This window comes from Dermacentor albipictus, chromosome 1, assembly GCF_038994185.2.
Source record: "Dermacentor albipictus isolate Rhodes 1998 colony chromosome 1, USDA_Dalb.pri_finalv2, whole genome shotgun sequence".
Taxonomy (NCBI): Eukaryota; Metazoa; Arthropoda; class Arachnida; order Ixodida; family Ixodidae; genus Dermacentor; species Dermacentor albipictus.
This window is the reverse complement of record NC_091821.1, coordinates 435,533,137-435,551,488: the sequence shown is the minus strand read 5'-3', so window position 1 is coordinate 435,551,488 and position 18,352 is coordinate 435,533,137. Positions and strand designations below refer to the sequence as shown.

The 18,352-nt window shown below is 45.9% G+C and overlaps 1 protein-coding gene across 5 annotated transcripts in view; it reads right to left on the bottom strand.

Moving 5' to 3' along the window:
• Window positions 1–4,025: 4,025 nt before the first annotated feature.
• The window catches only part of LOC135908058 (NLR family CARD domain-containing protein 3-like), a 57,456-nt gene continuing 43,129 nt past the window's right edge, over window positions 4,026–18,352 (bottom strand). For 2 of the 5 annotated variants that reach the window (XM_070532307.1, XM_070532308.1), the window contains exon 5: window positions 18,305–18,350. In XM_070532307.1, the coding sequence (XP_070388408.1) occupies window positions 18,320–18,350 (31 nt within the window). In that variant the 3' untranslated portion in view covers window positions 18,305–18,319. Of the gene's footprint in view, window positions 4,695–4,940; window positions 5,441–12,670; window positions 12,801–18,304; window positions 18,351–18,352 lie in introns of those variants that run through there. The other 3 variants (XR_010566197.2, XM_065439834.2, XM_065439815.2) reach the window with 3 other exon arrangements.

The following is an 18,352-nucleotide window of genomic DNA, read 5'->3' as shown; positions in this document are numbered from 1 at the left end:
CTCTTCGGCCATGGACACAGTGGAGGCCCCTCCCAAGACGGTTGCAGTGAAGCGGCGTGCCCTGGATGACTCAAGGGAAGACGAGATGGTAGAACTCCTGTCTGACCTCAAGAACGCAATCTCCAACATACAGACAGGTCTCTCACACGTACAAGAAATGATCGCGCACCCTCAGCTGGGCCTGGTCGCCCTCAGCACTAGAATACTTAGGCTGGAGGGAACCAGCCACGGATCTTTGCCAAGCACATCTACAGCTCAAGTCCCAACGTTGCCCAGCGTCATTGCCTCACCGACGGAGGGTGCCATTATGAATGCGGCACTTTCGCAATTCATTCACAACCCCAAACATGGATAACGTAACTAACGTCATAACAATGTGGCAGTGGAATTGCGCAGGGTTCGCCAGCAAACGGGCGACCCTGCGACAATACCTAAAAAGCGTAAAGGACAAACCCCAAGTAATCGCCTTGCAAGAAACGATCACATCATCACCTATCAAGCTCCCCGGTTTCCTTACGGTGGCTTCCACTGAAGGAGGAAGGGGGGTCGCTATCCTGGTCAGTAAAAAGTTCACGTGCCTTCAGCGAGACCTTGGTCCCGCGGACAATGGGATCGAGTACGTCATGGCCGAACTCCTTGTCGACCCCCCTACGCAGCGCTTAAGAAGAAACAGTATCTTCATACTGAATGTTTACTGCAGACCCAGCGTTCACAGAGCCAGGCCTAGTGGTATTCTCAAGAAGGCCGTGCATTTGGCTGGCTGTCAGCCTCTAATCGTCATGGGGGATTTTAATGCCCAGCATCAGGCGTGGGGCTATTGTACCAATACGAAGAAGGGTAGAGACATATGGGATGCGGCAGCGGAGGAAGATCTTACGCTGATAACCGATAAAGACTTTCCAACCCGGAGAGGGAACTCGGTATGCCGAGATACGACTCCGGATCTTACCTTTGTCAAGAACCTGGAAAACGTCAAGTGGACCAACACAGCCATGGACCTCGGTAGCGATCATTGCATCATCGAAGCTGTGATCAAGACTGCCCGCAACAAAACGAGGACCTTTAGGTTCACTGACTGGGACTTGTTCCGAGCCAACCGCTCCGAGCGCGTCCTTAACGATGATATGGACCTAGACTCTTGGTGCGACGAGATAAAGAAGGACGCGGTTAGAGCCACCAAGGAGGTGACAACCGATCTGGAGGTGGACAGGATGGACAGTAGGCTGGCGCATCTTTTGGAAGCCAAGCAGGCACTGCTCGCGAGATGGAAGACTCAGCGCCATAACAGAAGACTACGCAAGAAAATCTCCGATATAAACAAGATGATAGAGGCTCATTGCAAGGTGCTATGCAAGCAGCAATGGGACGAGCTGTGCGACTCGGTGGAGGGCCAGCTCAAGAACGGTAAAAGCTGGGGTCTCCTTAAGCACCTACTGCACGATGGCAACACCAAGTCCAACCAGAAGAGAGCTTTGGCGAAAGCTGTCCATTTGGCCACCGACTCGACTCCAGATGAGGCAGTCATGGAGCACCTCATAGACAAGTACCTGGCGGCCACGGACGATCCGGTGCCCCCCCAGTTTCCCGAGTACGAAGGGCGTGACGTACCATCTATGGACGAGGATTTCACCGTGGCTGAGGTCAAGCGAGTTCTCGCATCCCTCAACGGCAGATCTGCCCCTGGGCCCGACGGGATCACCAACAAAATGCTCAAGCATCTCGACGACGCCTCAATCGAGTTTCTTACGCGCAAGATGAATGATATCTGGTGCAGCGGCCTCATTCCCAAGAGCTGGAAAACAGCCTACACAGTACTCATACCGAAGCCAGGTAAAGCGCCGAGCATCGACAATCTAAGGCCCATCTCCCTGACGTCGTGTGTTGGAAAGATGGCCGAGCACGCCATGCTTAACCGCCTTACTGACCATCTCGAGTCTAACGAATGCTATACACACAACATGATTGGCTTTCGGTCGGGGCTTTCGACTCAAGACGCCATGAGACTGATCAAGCACCAAATCATTGACTCTACCTCCGCTGACACTAAGGCAATTCTCGGCTTGGATCTGGAAAAGGCTTTTGACAACATATCGCACGCCTTTATTCTCAAGAGCCTGACAGAGTGTAACGTCGGCAAACGGGCGTACAATTTCGTGCGATCTTTCCTTTCCTCAAGGTCCACTAGACTGAAGATTGACGAGTTTGTGACCCACGAAATCCAGCTTGGTCCAAAGGGAACACCTCAGGGGGCGGTGATCTCCCCGACGCTGTTCAACATCTCCCTGATCAACCTGTCGAGGGCCTTGAACAAAATCCCCAACATTAACCACACGATCTACGCGGAGGACATCACCATCTGGTGCTCCAGTGGATGTGAAGGGCAGGTCGAGGGTGCTTTGCAAGAGGCCATCGATGTGACGGAGCGGTATCTAATCCCCACCGGGCTAAGGTGCTCGCCCGCTAAATCCGAGCTCTTGCTCTACAAGAAGAGGCCCAGAGGCGGTTCACACCGATCCTGGAAGCCAGCAGCAGAGAGCCACATTACATTATTCACCGGTAAGGGCTCCCCAGTACCGCGGGTAGACACTATCAGGGTCCTAGGAATGTTTATCGAGTCAAACGGGGCCAATGGAGCCGCCCTCAAACGCATTTGTTCCAAGACCGAAAGCGCCCTCGGCCTGATCCGAAGAATCGCCAATAGGTACTGCGGAATCAAGGAAGACAATCTCATCCGCATTATCCACGCCTTCGTGCTCTGCCACCTCGCTTATTCAGGGGCTATGCACAATTGGCTCGTATCGGAGCGCAACAAGATCAACGCCTTAATCAGAAGAGTCTTCAAGCTTGCCGTCGGCCTTCCCATGCGAACGCACACAAAAGACCTTCTCAATTTGGGAATTCACAACACGTTCGAAGAAATCGTTGAAGCCCAAGAATTTTCCCAGTTCGTCAGACTCTCCGGTACCCCAGCGGGCCGAGCCATACTTGGCAAGCTGGGACGTAACCCCATGGTCGTCAGTCTCGACGCTGTGAAGCTGCCCAGCGACGTAAGGTCCAAAATTTACATACACCGGGTGCCACGAAATATGCATCCCACCTACAACGAAGGACGAAGGCGAGCCAGGGGTAAAGCTCTGCTCGCCAGTGCCCGCTTGAACAAGGACCGAACATGCTTCGTAGACGCTGCTTCCTACGTTCAAGAAGAGGCCTTCTCCTCAGTGGTCATCGACTGTGATGCTAAAATCCTTAGCTGCGCTACCGTCCGCACTTCTAATTCCAGCGTTGCAGAGCAAGTTGCTATTGCTCTTGCATTGACGGACAGTGTACATGACACGATTTATTCGGATTCTAAGGCCGCTGTCAGGGCCTTTCAGATGGGAATGGTGGCTCCCCAGGCCCTACGTATCATCCAAAGTACCAAAGACATGAAACATCACTCTTTGGCCTGGTTCCCTGCGCACCTTGGGACCATTGAGGGTGCCTTGATCAACCCCAACGAGGAGGCGCACTCGGCTGCACGAGGTTTGACTGACCGTGCGCTGGGCAACGCGTCCTCTCCTGGGCGACCCGAGCCTCTCTGCTCGTACAACGAAATCTGCAAACACAATTATCTGTCAAGAAGAGTCCTACCTTCGCCGCACTCCTCGCTGTGCAGGGCCCAGGCAGTCACTCTCAGACTACTGCAAACAAGCACTTACCCGAGCCCCGCAGCGCTACACACAATGTACCCCGACCGGTTCCCAAGCCCGGATTGCCCTCTGTGTGGTGACTATGCGGACTTCGAACATGTCCTGTGGGGCTGCGCCTCTGCCGGTCCTCCTTTCACTCAAGAGGAAATGAAGAAGCTGATTAGGGCCCAGGATCAGACTTCTCAAACCCTGGCAGTCCAGAGGGCTCGCGACAGGGCCGTCAGGTTCCACCTGATGGTCCCCGAGTGGGCCTAGCCAGGTGGCGTGGCGTTTGCTTACGTCTCTAGTGGACAAAATAAAGTTGTTTCACTCACTCACTCACTCACAGCATTCACATAAGTGCCTAAACACAAAGCATGGGCAGAAGGGAAGAGAGATAGAGTGCAGGTCTCACGGATATCAGGCACAGGTCAGCACAAGCGTACACACACGGCTGAGCTGCCGCGAGATATATGTTTGAAAGAGACTAACTATTCGTCTGGGAAACTGCTGCGTTATTAAACTGTGCGAAACGTTTACATAACTACAACCTACTCGAGGACAATCACCACGGCAGGTACAGCTCGTGATGTATCCCAGTGTCTCGATATACTGCGGACCATGTCAGCCATCGGTCGCCCTCTTCACCAGTTCAGCCGAGGTCGATGTTCCTTTGCGGTTCCTGGTGACTTTCTTGAAACTGTGGATGGTCCTTCGTCGCGTAGACCTGCCGCTCAGTATTGGCGGCAGGTTCCTCTTGCGACCAGCGTCCCCCGCTTCGCGGTGCGTCGGCGGAGGCGGGGCGAAGGGCGGCGGCTTCCGGAGGCCGGCATCTGGTCGCAGCACGAATCCCGCAGTGGTTCCCACCGCCGCCTGGCGCCCGGAGCCGGCAAACATGCGCTGTCCGAAAACGGCCAAGACCACGGTGGCCGCCACAAGCAGGATAAGCAGGTTGGCCAGCAACCACTGCAGCCAGCTAAGGCCTTTCGCTTTGCCTCGGCCACCCGACTGTCGTCCCCACTCGCCCTGCAAGCAGCAAATGACCGCGAATGGAAGCAATGCAGCCGTGATCCCGCTCGGTCATCACAGGGCAGGAGGCGGAAACAACATTTATAAACACGGCACAAAGGGACCGGAAGGCATACTTCCTGTTCCTTTGACTACCTCGTGCTCCTATTTCTGGTTTTCTTCCCGTTTGCTGGCATCCAACTATACATAGTAGCACGTACCGACACGCCCAACAGGCCACTCTTATGAACTTGGTGTGCGTACCTGCGACCCTTCTTCGTCCGACGGGAAGAAGGCGTCGGCCAAAGACGGGGGCTGGTTCCCTTCTGCTCGGAAGAAAGGCTCGCACGTCGGGTTGGCCAGCTGGAGTACAGCCGTGCGGACCACTCTGTCCGGCGGCAGTTCCTTCACGGCCATCATCGCGGAGGAGCGCGACAACTGAACGGGCCGTATAAGGAGCATGGCCGGTGCAGCCGAAGGCTGCGAAGAACCGCTTCGCAGCCTGCCACTGTCGCTGGTCGGAGGAGGCGCACGCCGTAGAAGGGGTACGAGGTTACCACGCGGAGCCGAAGATGACGAGACCGCCTGCCCCGTAGAGGGCAATTGGTCGTTACCTATCGTTTCCTGCATATCGGCGCTTCTTGCCTGCTTTCTTGTTCCTTCCCTTACGACGCTCTGCGCAGGCTCGCTTGCTTTCTTGCTTGTTCCTCACTTGTGGCGCTTACCCACTACGGGAGATTGGTCAAGAAGCCAGCGGCTCAAGGCTAAAGGGAAGGGGAGGAGAGAAAATTTTAAACAAAAAACGAAATCAGGGTGAGGTCGTAACATTTATGATAATTAGGAAATAGATTTACCTGGCAGATACAGAAGTAAAAATAAATGTCATTATACATAAACAGCAAATCTGGTGGGTTTCTTTTTTCGTGGTGTTAGAATAATTTCGAACATAATCAGCGATTTAATATTTAATGAGCTATTATATTACTCATTTCGAGAATTAGCATGGTAACGTTGTTGTGTCACAAAGGTAGTTGAAAATGGCCATGCAGATGTTTCTGTGGCTAAAGCCCAATGAAGAAGCACCAAAGGATGGGAATTTTGAGTAATTAAAAAAAATCTTAATTTTTAGAATGAAAATTCCAAATTTCTTCATCCTATTTCTAAATCGATGACATGCTAGTAGAAAGTGGTCAATGTTTTCAGGTTCCTGGCAGGTAGGAGGACACAGAGGGGACATGCAAGACCGGACTTAACCATAATTTTCTTATAGAGCCAACGGCTTCCATTTCGTTTCGTTTTCTTTGATCGATGGCGCATATCCAGTGTGTGGGTTTGGCCAAGATTTGGATGGCATTCGGCAAGAAGTTGACTTGTTACTAAAACAATAGAAATTTTCGGGAGGTAAAGAAATGAAATATACAGCACAATGAATTTATCTAAAAATTTATCTTGAAGCAGCTAAAGAAATCACACAAACTCGTGAGAGTTGTCTATGCGTAAGCATTGTGCTACTTACTTATATCTCCATGCAGTCTGGTGTCAATATCAATCTTATGAAACTTGATCCGACCAGTATAACCACTTATCAACTGTTATCGGTTGTTGCTAACCTTATCCGACTCTGAGCTTTATCAACCCTTTTAGGTGGGTGTCAACCTCATCGCAATCGATCCATCATCCACTATTATCTGGCCTTACCAACATTATCGGACATGAATCCTTATTAACTCTTATCGGTCCTTATCAACCTTATGGGACTTGATCCAAGCCTTATCAACCCTTACAGGCTCTTATTAACCTTATCACAACTGCTCCAACCATTATAATCCTTCATGCTCTTTAGCATCGTATCTACCCGCGTCGAACCTGGGTCTCCTCAATCGTGATGAGACCCATATAACCCGTCATCAATCTTTACCATCCTTATCAACTCATTGACTGCTTGAAGCACATGAGCCCTTTTTAGAGATTGGTGGCATTTCGGTCAGTGAAGAAAAACCCAGTGCAAGGTGCATCCTGCGACCACCAAAACGCATCGGGAATGTGGCGTGTTTGGTATTAAACTTTCGCAAAATTTGAACTTTCCTGATGTCTACAATGCTCCAAGACAGCTCTACATGTGGTCCTAGAGACGGCTTTTATTCCACCATCACCAAATCTTTCAACAAAGCCTTCACAAAAAGTGTTCTCCTGTAACGTCTGTTTCGTAGCACAGGTACAATACATTCATATGGTTCAGATATAATCACCTTCTGCTAGCGTGGGTGTCAAGCCCAGTGACCATTTAGTCTCAGCATCGTTTGGTAGCCGTCGCTACCAAAGTCGGCATATGTCCTGCGAGTTCTGGAAGTTTAATAACGAATTACTTTCGCGTGAATGCTTCGTAATGCTTTTGAAAAAAAGAATAATTACAAAACATTGTATAGACTTCTGAGTGAATTGCATGAGCTTGAATGTCTGCATCCGGGTCAATATGTTGATGATATTCATAGAACCAAGGCACAGAAAAATACAGAGGTGTACAAATGCATGCGCGAGAGCAGCGTCTTCGGGAAGAACAGCTTTGCAGTAGGTTCCTAGATGACGAGCGCTGACACACGCTGTCTAAACAAACACTAGATACAGAGTATGGTGGAATCACTGTCAATGAGCCAACCTTCAATAAGTAAAGCGTTTTTCACACATTATCAAAAAATATTTCGAGGCCATAAGCCATTGGATACAGATGCTGCGTTAAAATCTGTATCGTTGCTACCCCAGTTAAATCAGGATGATTATGATTATACAAATGAGAAGATTCATATCGATGAGGTAATTGTATGCATAGATTCGTTAGCAAAACGCACGATGCCCGGACCGGATCGCCTTACTGCTGAATATTATCAGCGTTTTCGTTCCCTCTTATTATTACTTCAGGTGTACCGCGAGGCCTTGGAGGTAGGGTACCTAACTGCTACAATGTACCAAGGGCACACTGTCCTCACAGCCAAAAGCGATGATGAGACTAAATTGCAAAAAGTGTACGGATATCAGCCTATTATGCTATGTTGATTTTAAAATTTTGCGGAGGCATTAGCTAACCGTTTTCAAGGGTTGATAAGATCTGTCGTCGCTGACCATCAAACTTGTGGCATCAAGGGGCGGTTCATTCAGACCAACATTCATGTTGCGAGATCGATGTTAGAGTGTGTAGCTGAGGGGATTGGGCAGGTAGCAATGGTACAGCTAGATCTGACGAAGACGTTCGACAGGGTGCATCACTCGTCCCTGTTTGCTGTACTAGCGCATACAAATATTGGATCCCTGCTGCTTAAAGGTGTCAGAATATGTTATGCTAATGGCTCAACGAGGCTGATAATGAATGGTTCTCTCTCCGATCCAATTAGGCTTTTATCATCAGCAAGACAAGGATGCCCTTTGTCACTGCTCTGTTCTGCTTGTATTTCGAGCCACTTGGTATGAGCATTCTGAAAGAACAAAATTTCCAAGGGTTTAAATTGCCGACTAATGAGATTCGTGTTGTTGCATATGCATACGATGTGGCATTTTTTTTTTGTACCGATGAAGAAAGTGCAAAAACTGCTCTTGCAAGAGATTTTCATGCGGCTTCTGGTGCAAGCATTAACTTTGAAAAAAGCTCAGGCTTTTGGTTTAAATTATGGGCCACAATGCCATCACATTACGTAGGCATTCAGTGGAAAAAAGATGTGCACAGTTTAGGTGTACCGCTCCCACGGTATAGAAATAGCAATACTCGTTAGTCGGGAGAAGTTGGAAAAATTCTACCTAACGTGAATTCATGGCGAGGGAAGAATTTGTCAATATTTGGACGTGCTGAGAGAGAGAGAGAGAGAGAGGGCTCTTTATTAGAAAAACAGAGAATTTTGCCGGCGCGTATATAACCGCTGGCATGCTACTCTGTATAGGGATGGGGAATGGGATTAAAAGATGCCAGATAAGAGTGGGAGAAAAAAAAAGGATAAAAATAAATATGAAATGTCCGACTGGACCTGATACTAATTTTTACAGGTGACATGGCGGGTAAATTTAGGCTTTTGTATAGGAAGGATGCAATTCTTAAAGCTTTCCTATTTGACCAATTTCTGTCAGGTATTGGAACAATAAATCCAAAACCCGTCGCTGTTTCGAAGGGCCGGGCATTGGACCTAAGATGGTCGGTAACGTTAACGGTTCGGGGCAAATCATGTCCATTTGGTGCTCAAAAAATTGTCTCTCGTCGCGGTACGCGGGGCATTCTAGTAATACGTGCTCAATTGTCTCTATGTTGCGACAGTTATCACAGTATGGGCTAGTGGTAAGTCCTATGCGGTACAGATAATTGTTCGTGTACGCCACGTTCAGTCGAAGACGATGGTATAATGTCTCTAAGTGTCGAGGAAGTGGTCGTGGAATTTTCGGTCTCATTTCTGGGTCAATGTAACGTAGGAAGTTGTCTTGGTGAAGCGGCAGATTCAAGATGCGGTCTTTTTCTTGATAGGCATATTTTTTTGCCATGGTTGAAGCGTCGGCTTTTGTAAAATATGTTCTTCTGAATTTGCGGTATTGGAGTCCATTTCTGGCAGCTTCGTCCGCTCTTTCATTTCCCGAAATGCCGGCATGGCCAGGTATCCACTGGAACTTTATGCAATGCCCAGCAATCTTAGCCCTGTGGTGAAGATAAGCAATGTCAAATGCTGCTGGTTGATTATTGCAACGCTTGTGCCGGTTCCATATACTTTGTAGGGCTGCTTTTGAGTCTGTGAATATCACCCATGTCTTTGTCGGCTGCTGTCGAAGTATATACACAATGGCCTCCTTAATGCCATAGAGCTCCGCTGAAGTAGATGATGTCGCTCGCTCAAGACGAAACGAGAATCGTTGTCCTGTAGAGGGAACAAAAAGTCCGCATGATGAACGATGTGGAGTTGTAGAGCCATCTGTGAAAATGTGCGTTGCGGCTGCGTATTCTTTGTGCATATATTCTAAAGCTATCTGATAAGTCGCTGCTTGAGGCATTTTCTTTTTCGCACTGATTCCAGGTATGTATGGCACGATTTCCAGTGGGGACAGTGTCCATGGTGAAATGTTTCGCGGCATAATTTGTGACGCCTGAGCAGGAATCGAAATAGATATGCTTCCGACGGCCTGCCCAAAGCTGGATGTAGCACGGGTTCTGGAAATATCCTTTAAAAAGTGCTGAAGTGTGCAACATGTTCTTAGCTCCCAGTTTTATGTGCTGCAAGTACTGCACCGCTCACTAATTCGCATTCAGGCTCTGCATCGCGTATCTGCAACAAGTTCGAGTTGTGAATCGATGTGGTGCAACAATCTCCCTTGAATATAGAGCTCCAGGACTGGATGTTAAATCCTACGCTTCACAAAGGTCAGCGGACTGCCTCATTCGGTCTGAATTTAACATTTAACTACAAGAAAGACAGAGAGGGCGAGCAACTAAACGTATTTATTTCTTTCCATGATCTTTTTAAATGCAGTAGTTTGAACTTAAAGGGACACTAAAGAGAAAAATGATTTCTTCTGCATGAGTAAACTTATTGACACGCGCGAGGAAAGCAGAGACGAGGCGTGGGGCTTGGAGTCTCGGTGCCAACTGATCTTTATTCTTTGTGCGCCGGCCCTCTCTCGGCGGCCGGCTGGCTACGGTCGACTGTGGTAGGCTCTGTTCCGCGCTGGCAGCACCACGGCTTATCCGCGGCATTTTTGTGTTCACTACAAACTACCTTTCTGCGACGCTTGGTAAGCCAGAAAAAGCGCAACAACGAAAGACGGGTGGCGACGCCTCCTTGAAGTACCCGCACCTGGTCGCCTTGACGTCATGGATTTTAATGGCTGCTTCTAGGTAAAAACTCTATGCTTCTAGGGCCTACTTGTACAGCGGTACAGATTGACTACATTGTGTTCTAAAGGAACCATATATTAAACATGGCAAGTTTCGGGAACCTTTACTCAGCCAACGTGGTCCAAATGCGAAAACATACTTCGGAGTCCCTGACGTCGCAGTGACGTACCGGCGTCAGGGTTTCGGCGCGAAATTCAAATACTGATACTTCGACTTTCATTTTATCATCTAATAATCAAACTATCCTTTTTGAAATGACTGCCTGCAGGGTTCCCAAACAATGCTTTATTATTTAGTGTCCCTTTAAGAGGAAGCTTTAGCTCGGGCCCAACTCCGACGCGGCCTATTCAAATACATGCAAAACGAAAAAACGTTTTTCTGAGGTCACCCGTGGACCGATTTTAATTAAATTTGTTGCATGTGAGAGAGAAAGTGAAATTCTAGTGGCTGCTGGAAGCGGAATTTCGACTTGGGTCCTGAATTTTGTTTAAAGAATTTTCAAATATTCGAAAGTTTCAAAAAAATAGAAGCACGAAGTTTGCGAATTCATAGCTCTGCATCAAGAACAGATATCGCGGTTCTGTAAACGGCATCCATGATACCATTGAAAGCGGACAAATTCGATATGTCATTTTTCAGCTTACGTGAATTCGTTACGTTGTGTACGAAGGTTCTGCAAAAACTGTATTTCCATATTACTAATTTTTTTGAGATTCATGTGTAACATATCAATTTTGTCCGCTTGAGACGTACTATTATATGCAATTCACAGAATCGTATTATTATTTTTCGTTGCTGAGTTAGAGTTGTAAACTTGATAGTATCGTTTTTTTGAAAAGTTCCGATTTTTGCCAATTTATAATAAAAAAATGAGCACCTAAATAAAAAATTCAAAACGAACAGTCACTATATTTTAAGTTTTTCTTTAAAATGCAACAAACCTCGTCAAATTTCGTGCGGCCAAAACATTTAATGACGAGTCGACATCACTCCTCTAACATTATTGCCAACATGGTCGCTAAAACACGATTGTGTTGGCCGATACTTGCTCCATATTTGCCGTAATAGATTCAACGGATTGTTTTCTTATTCACAATGCTTTCGCCCATTTCTAAATCTTAGTGTACGTAACTGCACTCTCTACACGCCGGCGTGACGACGCTATGCAGGCCGTCAGTGTACGGCGGCATCCGGTTAAATGCGCTCTATGGGGTTTCGCGTTTTTTATTGGCTGGAATAATAATTTCTAATAAAGCACTCAAGTAAAAACTTGAGGAGCCGACTATTTTGTCTAGATGTTCCTCCATCGACTCAGGAAATTTTGCGTCCGCACAAGTTCCAATTACCGCCAGGACGTTTTCCTACGAAGGGAAAACACGTGCAAGCACAGAGACCGGTATAACACAAATTCAAAAATGTTTTTCGTGCTTAAAACAAAAAGTAATTTGATAAAATTTTCTCAATCTGTAGACAATGGATGTGTCTAATAATTATACTATTTAGCGTATTTTTACCCCGACCAACTGAATGCTAAATTTACGACTAAACATAGGCTAAAACTGACCTTTTTGCAACTTTGTCGCCAGCTGTGCAAGCCATTTCACGTTATATTCGTCCAAAATTATTTTTCGCTTACAGTACAACTTGCTGGCAATTAGTTACTATGAAATATAACCTTTCGGTAAAAGCTATCCTTCTGCAAAAAAATTCTCAATACGCGCCAAGTTTTGCATATTTAGTGCCGTATAAAAAACTCACTGAAACGTAAAGACTGATAACACCTTTAAGTGAAAAGCCTATCTTCTTTCTTAAGGGAAAATCGTGTGCTCGCCTAATTTAAGAAAAGAAGACTTTTTGACAATACATTTTACGACTTATTACTTTCCAGCTTTCTAAAAAAACTTCACATGTTCCTAGCGGTGCTGAATTTTTTTTTTCGCAAATATGTTTTACAGAAATACTTCTTGCCTTAAATAGATAGCCCACAATATTTTTCAAAGAAATCGCTGATGTTCGAGCGCCAAGGTTGGGATTGGCGTGGAATGACCCTTATCTCTTCGTCAGGCAAATTGTTTCTCCCCCGTTTTTCTTTCAAGACAGTGACCATCCGTTTTTGCATGAAATGTTGCAACTGCAATTAGTTTATTATCTTCGTAATATAGTAGTGTCATCCAATGCCGAAGATGTCCCACAGGCTCCTCGGGGCTTTTTCAAGGAGGTCTTTGACACATTTCTTGAAAGTTGATTCCGCTTGGAGTACATGTTCACTGCGAGTCGAAAAACAATTTCTGTGGCACTGGTGGACTCAATTTTCCCGGATTCTTTGTATTGCGCACCTTATTTAAGCCGACCTCATCAGGATGTACTTAACAGTTTGAGACGCTGTCTACACAATTGTGCACAGCAGGAGAGTGCATCAATAGTAAAAGCACTGATGAAAGTAATGGTATTTAAAATGTGTTTCATACTTCTTTAAACACTTATTATGGGAACTGTGCTGCAATTTTGAATATAGTGCAGAATGTTTTAGCAAAATGAGTGGGAAGGTGGACGGCTGGGTGTTTTTACTGTGTCAGCATGTTGTATGTAGCGGGTTCCCGGCTTTCATTGTTTTTCAGAATGTCGTGCACCAGGCATAATTTCCAAGTGGCTGGATAAGTGCTTTTCAAGCTCTTAAAATCACAAAATAGTATATGTTCTCATATTTGATGTTCCTGTAGCGAGTTTTTGCATGGAGTCGAAATTTTGTAAACTTGACAAAACTCGCTAAACAATTGACAATTCTTAATCTTTTCTGCAGCTGTACACTTTGTACGATTCTGAAGATGTAAGAGATGTGGTGAAAGCAAGTTTTCAATCAACGGGATAAAGTGGTGTCTGAAAGGGTTAAGCGGGTCCGAAAAATGTGTGCATCTTCTGGAGTAAAAACATTTTTCTTTAAATTACAACTGGAAACACTCCCTATTAAAACTCTGCAAAATTCGAGGGTCTGCTTTGTGCCATGGTCATCAAACTGTCAACTCTGTCCACATGCCAAGATCATAAATCACTGTTTCATAGATTGTAGAAATGCTGTACGTTTTTCTTTTTTTTACATTCTCCAAAGGACGCTTCGAAAAAACGTTGACATCACTCCATACACAATTTGGTTTCAACCGTTACGGGCAGTCCTCCCTACATGTTCACAGCACTTGGTTTAGATGTAAATTGTGTGATCGCCATGCCGAAAGCCCGCAATCTAAAAATGCCTCTTTCGAGAGTTCTGCTTATTTAAAAAGTGTGCAAGCTGTGCAGGAATCTCCACTTGACTGGATGCACTTGTTGGAAGTATGTGTGTGTTTGCCTGAGTTTTGAGTGTGTAGCTTTGTCCACTCTACATCTTCAGTTTTGTTTTCCATGTAATAAAGAAAAGTGGGTGTTAAACCTAGTGAGTAAGACACTGGGCTTCAGAGCTTGGGGTCCTAGCTCAAAACTCACCCTCACCAATGTTTTTTAATTTCAAATTTACTGTTTTATAGATCAATTTCTTTTTATCTTCTTTATCGATTATGACAGTACCAATCATGTACAGTTAGACAATTATGATGATGAAATGTCTTAACTTTACTAATTACGCACACATTTCCTAGTTGCAAAGTGCTATGGGACAGACCCAGTTTCTCCGGGGTACTCACCAAAACATGCTTATGCATAAAAATCATCTACGGTGGAACAAGCATCCCTATGACAGTGTCCAAGAGAGAAGGCTCAAAGAGACATAATTACTGAAAAATGATGAGGTGGAATGCGTCAGTGATACTTCACTGCCGATTTGATCGGGCGATTTTATACATAAAGTTCAAAAATACAAGAGGTCTACGACAGTAGCAGTATGGTTATTAGTCTATTTCCCTTTCCACCCTCCTAGAAGTCTAAGAAGTTTCTTTTTCCCTCCCAATGATCGCACAAAACAAAAGTTACAAACAAACAAAAAAAATCGAAATTCATTTATGTGAACACAGTTTCACTTTCTCCATCAGCTTAAAAAGAGCAATATGATAAACCTTGAAGCTGCCTCCGTCAAGATTTGTCACAGCTACAAGGGCACGCACCATAGGCGGTGGAAGAAAGCAGGTTTGCACCGTTTCAGATGGGTCCCAAATGCAGAACGAGAGAAACTACACCGAGCGGCTGACAGGCCACACGACCACCGAAGACAAGTTGCGGTGATGGGAGACAGCAAGCGACAGCTAAATTAATGTAATTTGAGCCTGCAAACACTCTTTGAGCAGGCCTAGACAGAGAGGGAGAGAAAACAAAGAGGAAAGGCAGGAGGTCAACCAGACGAGCGTCCAGTTTGATGCCCTGCAATGGGGGTAAGGAAAAGGGGGAACAGAAAGAGGAAAATAAGGAACAAAAGATAGAACGAGTCCTGCACACACACAGCAGGACAGAGAGCACTACTACAATTGGTGATCGACGCTAGTGTTCCTAAAAAATTTCAGTAGTTCATGAGTAGCTTTCGGCGCCATCAACGGATGTGGACTGGGTCCAAGAACATTTGTCAGACAATGTTCTGCTAGAGTGGAGTCTGGGACTGACACTAAGCACAAGATGTGGAATCTTTATCAGACGTTGGAGAGTGCCTTCCACCAAGCAGTGGTTCACAGCTAGATCTCCCACAGACTTCTGGTTATCAGGATGAACCTAACTAAGTCATGGCTTGCCTTGGCAACGCCAAACCTACCCGCATAAGTTCAAATGGGCAGTCATTTATGATCTGTTTGCCCCCCTTCATAGAAAATGATCAGTGTTGCAGTTTTTTGCTTCCTTTTATCTCACCTGTGCTGTAAAGTTTAGGCATTGTTTCAGTTGGTCTTCTTGAAAAATGTTCTTATCATGCAAGAAAAACCTAGCCATCATAAAAAAGAAACACGCAGCTTGCCACATAAGTGAATTCAAGTAGCATAAGCTTTTCATGTGAACTTGCACTTTGAAATGATTGAAACAGTCATTGGCAGACATATATGCAACAAGTTTAGTATAGATGCAATCGCACGAAAGCAATGGTCCTAAATACTAGATGAGGGGAAATGTCCAAATAAAAAAAAAAATATGCACAATCTTCATATTTAAAAAGGAACTACGATTTGGTATTTGCTAATATTTGAAGCTAACAAAATATTTTTTGCAACAGAGTGATAATGTCTTGTCACTGCTTTTATCTGCTAAAAATTATTGGAAATTTTCAAGCTGCTAATGTCTCGTTACTGTTCTCATATCCTAAATAAAAGTTATTGCCAATTATCAAATACAGGACAAACTGAAGGCAGAAGCTTATGTGACAATTGAGTTTTGCTTGTAGTCTGTTGTTAGCGTTTAAGCAGTCTGGTCATGCAGCATATTATCTTTTACGTGATGATCGTAGCTGTTTACGGCACACAACTGCTTGAGCAGTCTTTTTTTACGCAACTTCTGGCAGCTTTTTTCTGTTGTTGCTGGGGGTAGGATAGCAGGGAACGCCATAATAAAATTATGTACGCTGTTGAATGAAGCAATTTCCAGAGCTTGTACTTGAGCAACTTTAGCCATCTTGAGATTGAAGTCTTCTAGGGGGAATATGTGGCAAATGTAATTGCATGCTGCCGTTAAGTACACATGTAAAGCAGAGAACTCTCTCTCAATGCAGCTCAGTGTCTCAACCACAGAGTAGGTTGTGCTGCCAATGACTATGTCTTCATCACCTTTCTGGTTCTCTGCAGCTCCATAGTCAACTTCTAGCAATGAATGAGATGCCTTGACAACACCTGGGCACACAGATCTAGTCGGGAGATCCTCAATAAGGCAATTCAAGAGGCCCCTCAGTACATGAATCTGAGGAGCCTGCGTCTCAAGAAGGCAGTTTGCCTTCTCAAAAGGCAGTATAACATGTTAGAGAAAAAGACAGAATGCCCTGTTTAGCTCCGGTGACAAAAAATAAAACGGGCACTCCTCACACGTCACGTGGCTGGCTTCCCCAGAATCCTTGGTATGAAGTTTGTTTTTTTTTTGCTTGAGGTCCAGAATGAGCTCCTTTACTCTTTAGCAAAAGTTCATCGCCGTAGGTGCTTTCTTTTTCCCAAGGCCTGCAGCAGTCTTGTGAAGATGTGTAGCAGACTTTGGGGTCAGTGCAGGGTTCTTGGGGCTTCGTGAGGAAGTTTTCGGAATTTGGTATGACTCCAAAAACAAACTCTGCTTGTTGCACTGCTTTGTTTCAGATAAAAAGTTGAGTAGTGGTTTCCACTGGTCGAGCAGCCTCTTCAAACACTTTCCCAACGACAGCCAACGTGTCGGCAAATGTTTCACCATCTTTCCGAACCCGGCGTCAAAGATTTTTTGGAACTCTTTAAGTCAATCTTTCCGTTTCAAGCTTTTCTCTAGGTAAAAAAAAATGTCAACCAAAGCCTAGTCAACCTTTAGAGGAAGACGCGAAGCTCCTTTTTGGGCAGCCAAGTTGATGAGCTGGCACGGGCAACCAACCCCTATTAAACCTAGTTGAGCCTCTCTCGATACAGTAAAAACACAGTTCTTGCAGATCATGACATTGGCATTGTCCGAACACGTAGCCTACAGGTTCCCAACAGGCAAATCCCAAGACTTCCTCTTGTCCAGAACCAGATTTGCAATATTGTGACCCGTGGCTTCCCCTTGCATTGCCCCGAGGCAAAAAAAGGCGGCTTTCGACTCTACTCGTTTCTTTAAGGAAATATGTCGCAACAATAGGGTAAAGCTGCATATCCTTTTTGTTACTGCCATCCACAGTGATCGAAAATACTTGCTGTTTTAGGGCATCGTGCAAAGGAGTCTCCATGTTGGCGCCATTTCCCGAACAATTGACGTCATTGTTTGTCCACAGGCGCAGCGTCTCACTTCTTCGCACTTGGGTAACATCTTCCGGAAAAGTGGTCCGGCATTGTCGCTGACACTCATTGGGATGCGGTGTTCAACTAAAAACACCGTGAAGAGGCATTCCCCACGAATCACATAGAGGTTGTTGTCGCTGCATACAAAGCTTGCTAGGCTTAGCTGGTCCGCTGTCCACGGCTCACACGTATCCCTGATGCTTTTTCGAAGCGGTGTAGACCTTGATGTCAGACTTGCCGCCATGCGAGATGCTCACGTCAAAGGCACATGCGGTGCAAAATCTGAACTTCTCCCCTTTCTTCGACGGCACGAAGCACGAAAATTCTGCCATGTGCAATTTCAAAAACACTTGGAAGTACTGTCGGGGCTTCGAGCGAGCCATTAGACTTCGAAGCCGCTACAGGCCGGAGTCGCTCAGTGTCCGACGCGGCAGCTAGACACACAAGACGAGGCCAACACTGCAATTACTGAGGCTGACTGAAGTCCAAACCTGCGTGCCTGCGCCAACAAAGGCAACAGCATGGCAACAGGTTTGCAGAGGCACTATCGAGCTTTGGATATGGATTCGTGACCCCCCCCAGTAGACACAAGTCACTACAACCTTGCAGCTGCTGATGACGATAACACGCATACATATTGCCCTCTCATGGCGGCGCAGGGTACCAGGGTGTAGTTTTACTACATTGTCATGCGTTTTTTTTTTTTTCGCAAATAAAATGTTTTCTGTAAAATTTCAAGCAAGATTCGTAAAATCGCAAGACTGCTCGAAATTTGTACATTTCACGAAAAATTTGAAAGAGTTGGCAGGTATGTTTTTAGAGGTATGGAAAGGCTTGCCTAATCTCAAAAGTACATCAAGCAGCCAGTAGGGTCCATCGTAGATGAGCACTGACTTTCCTTGTTTTCACTCGCAGATTACTGGACATCTCAGCCAACT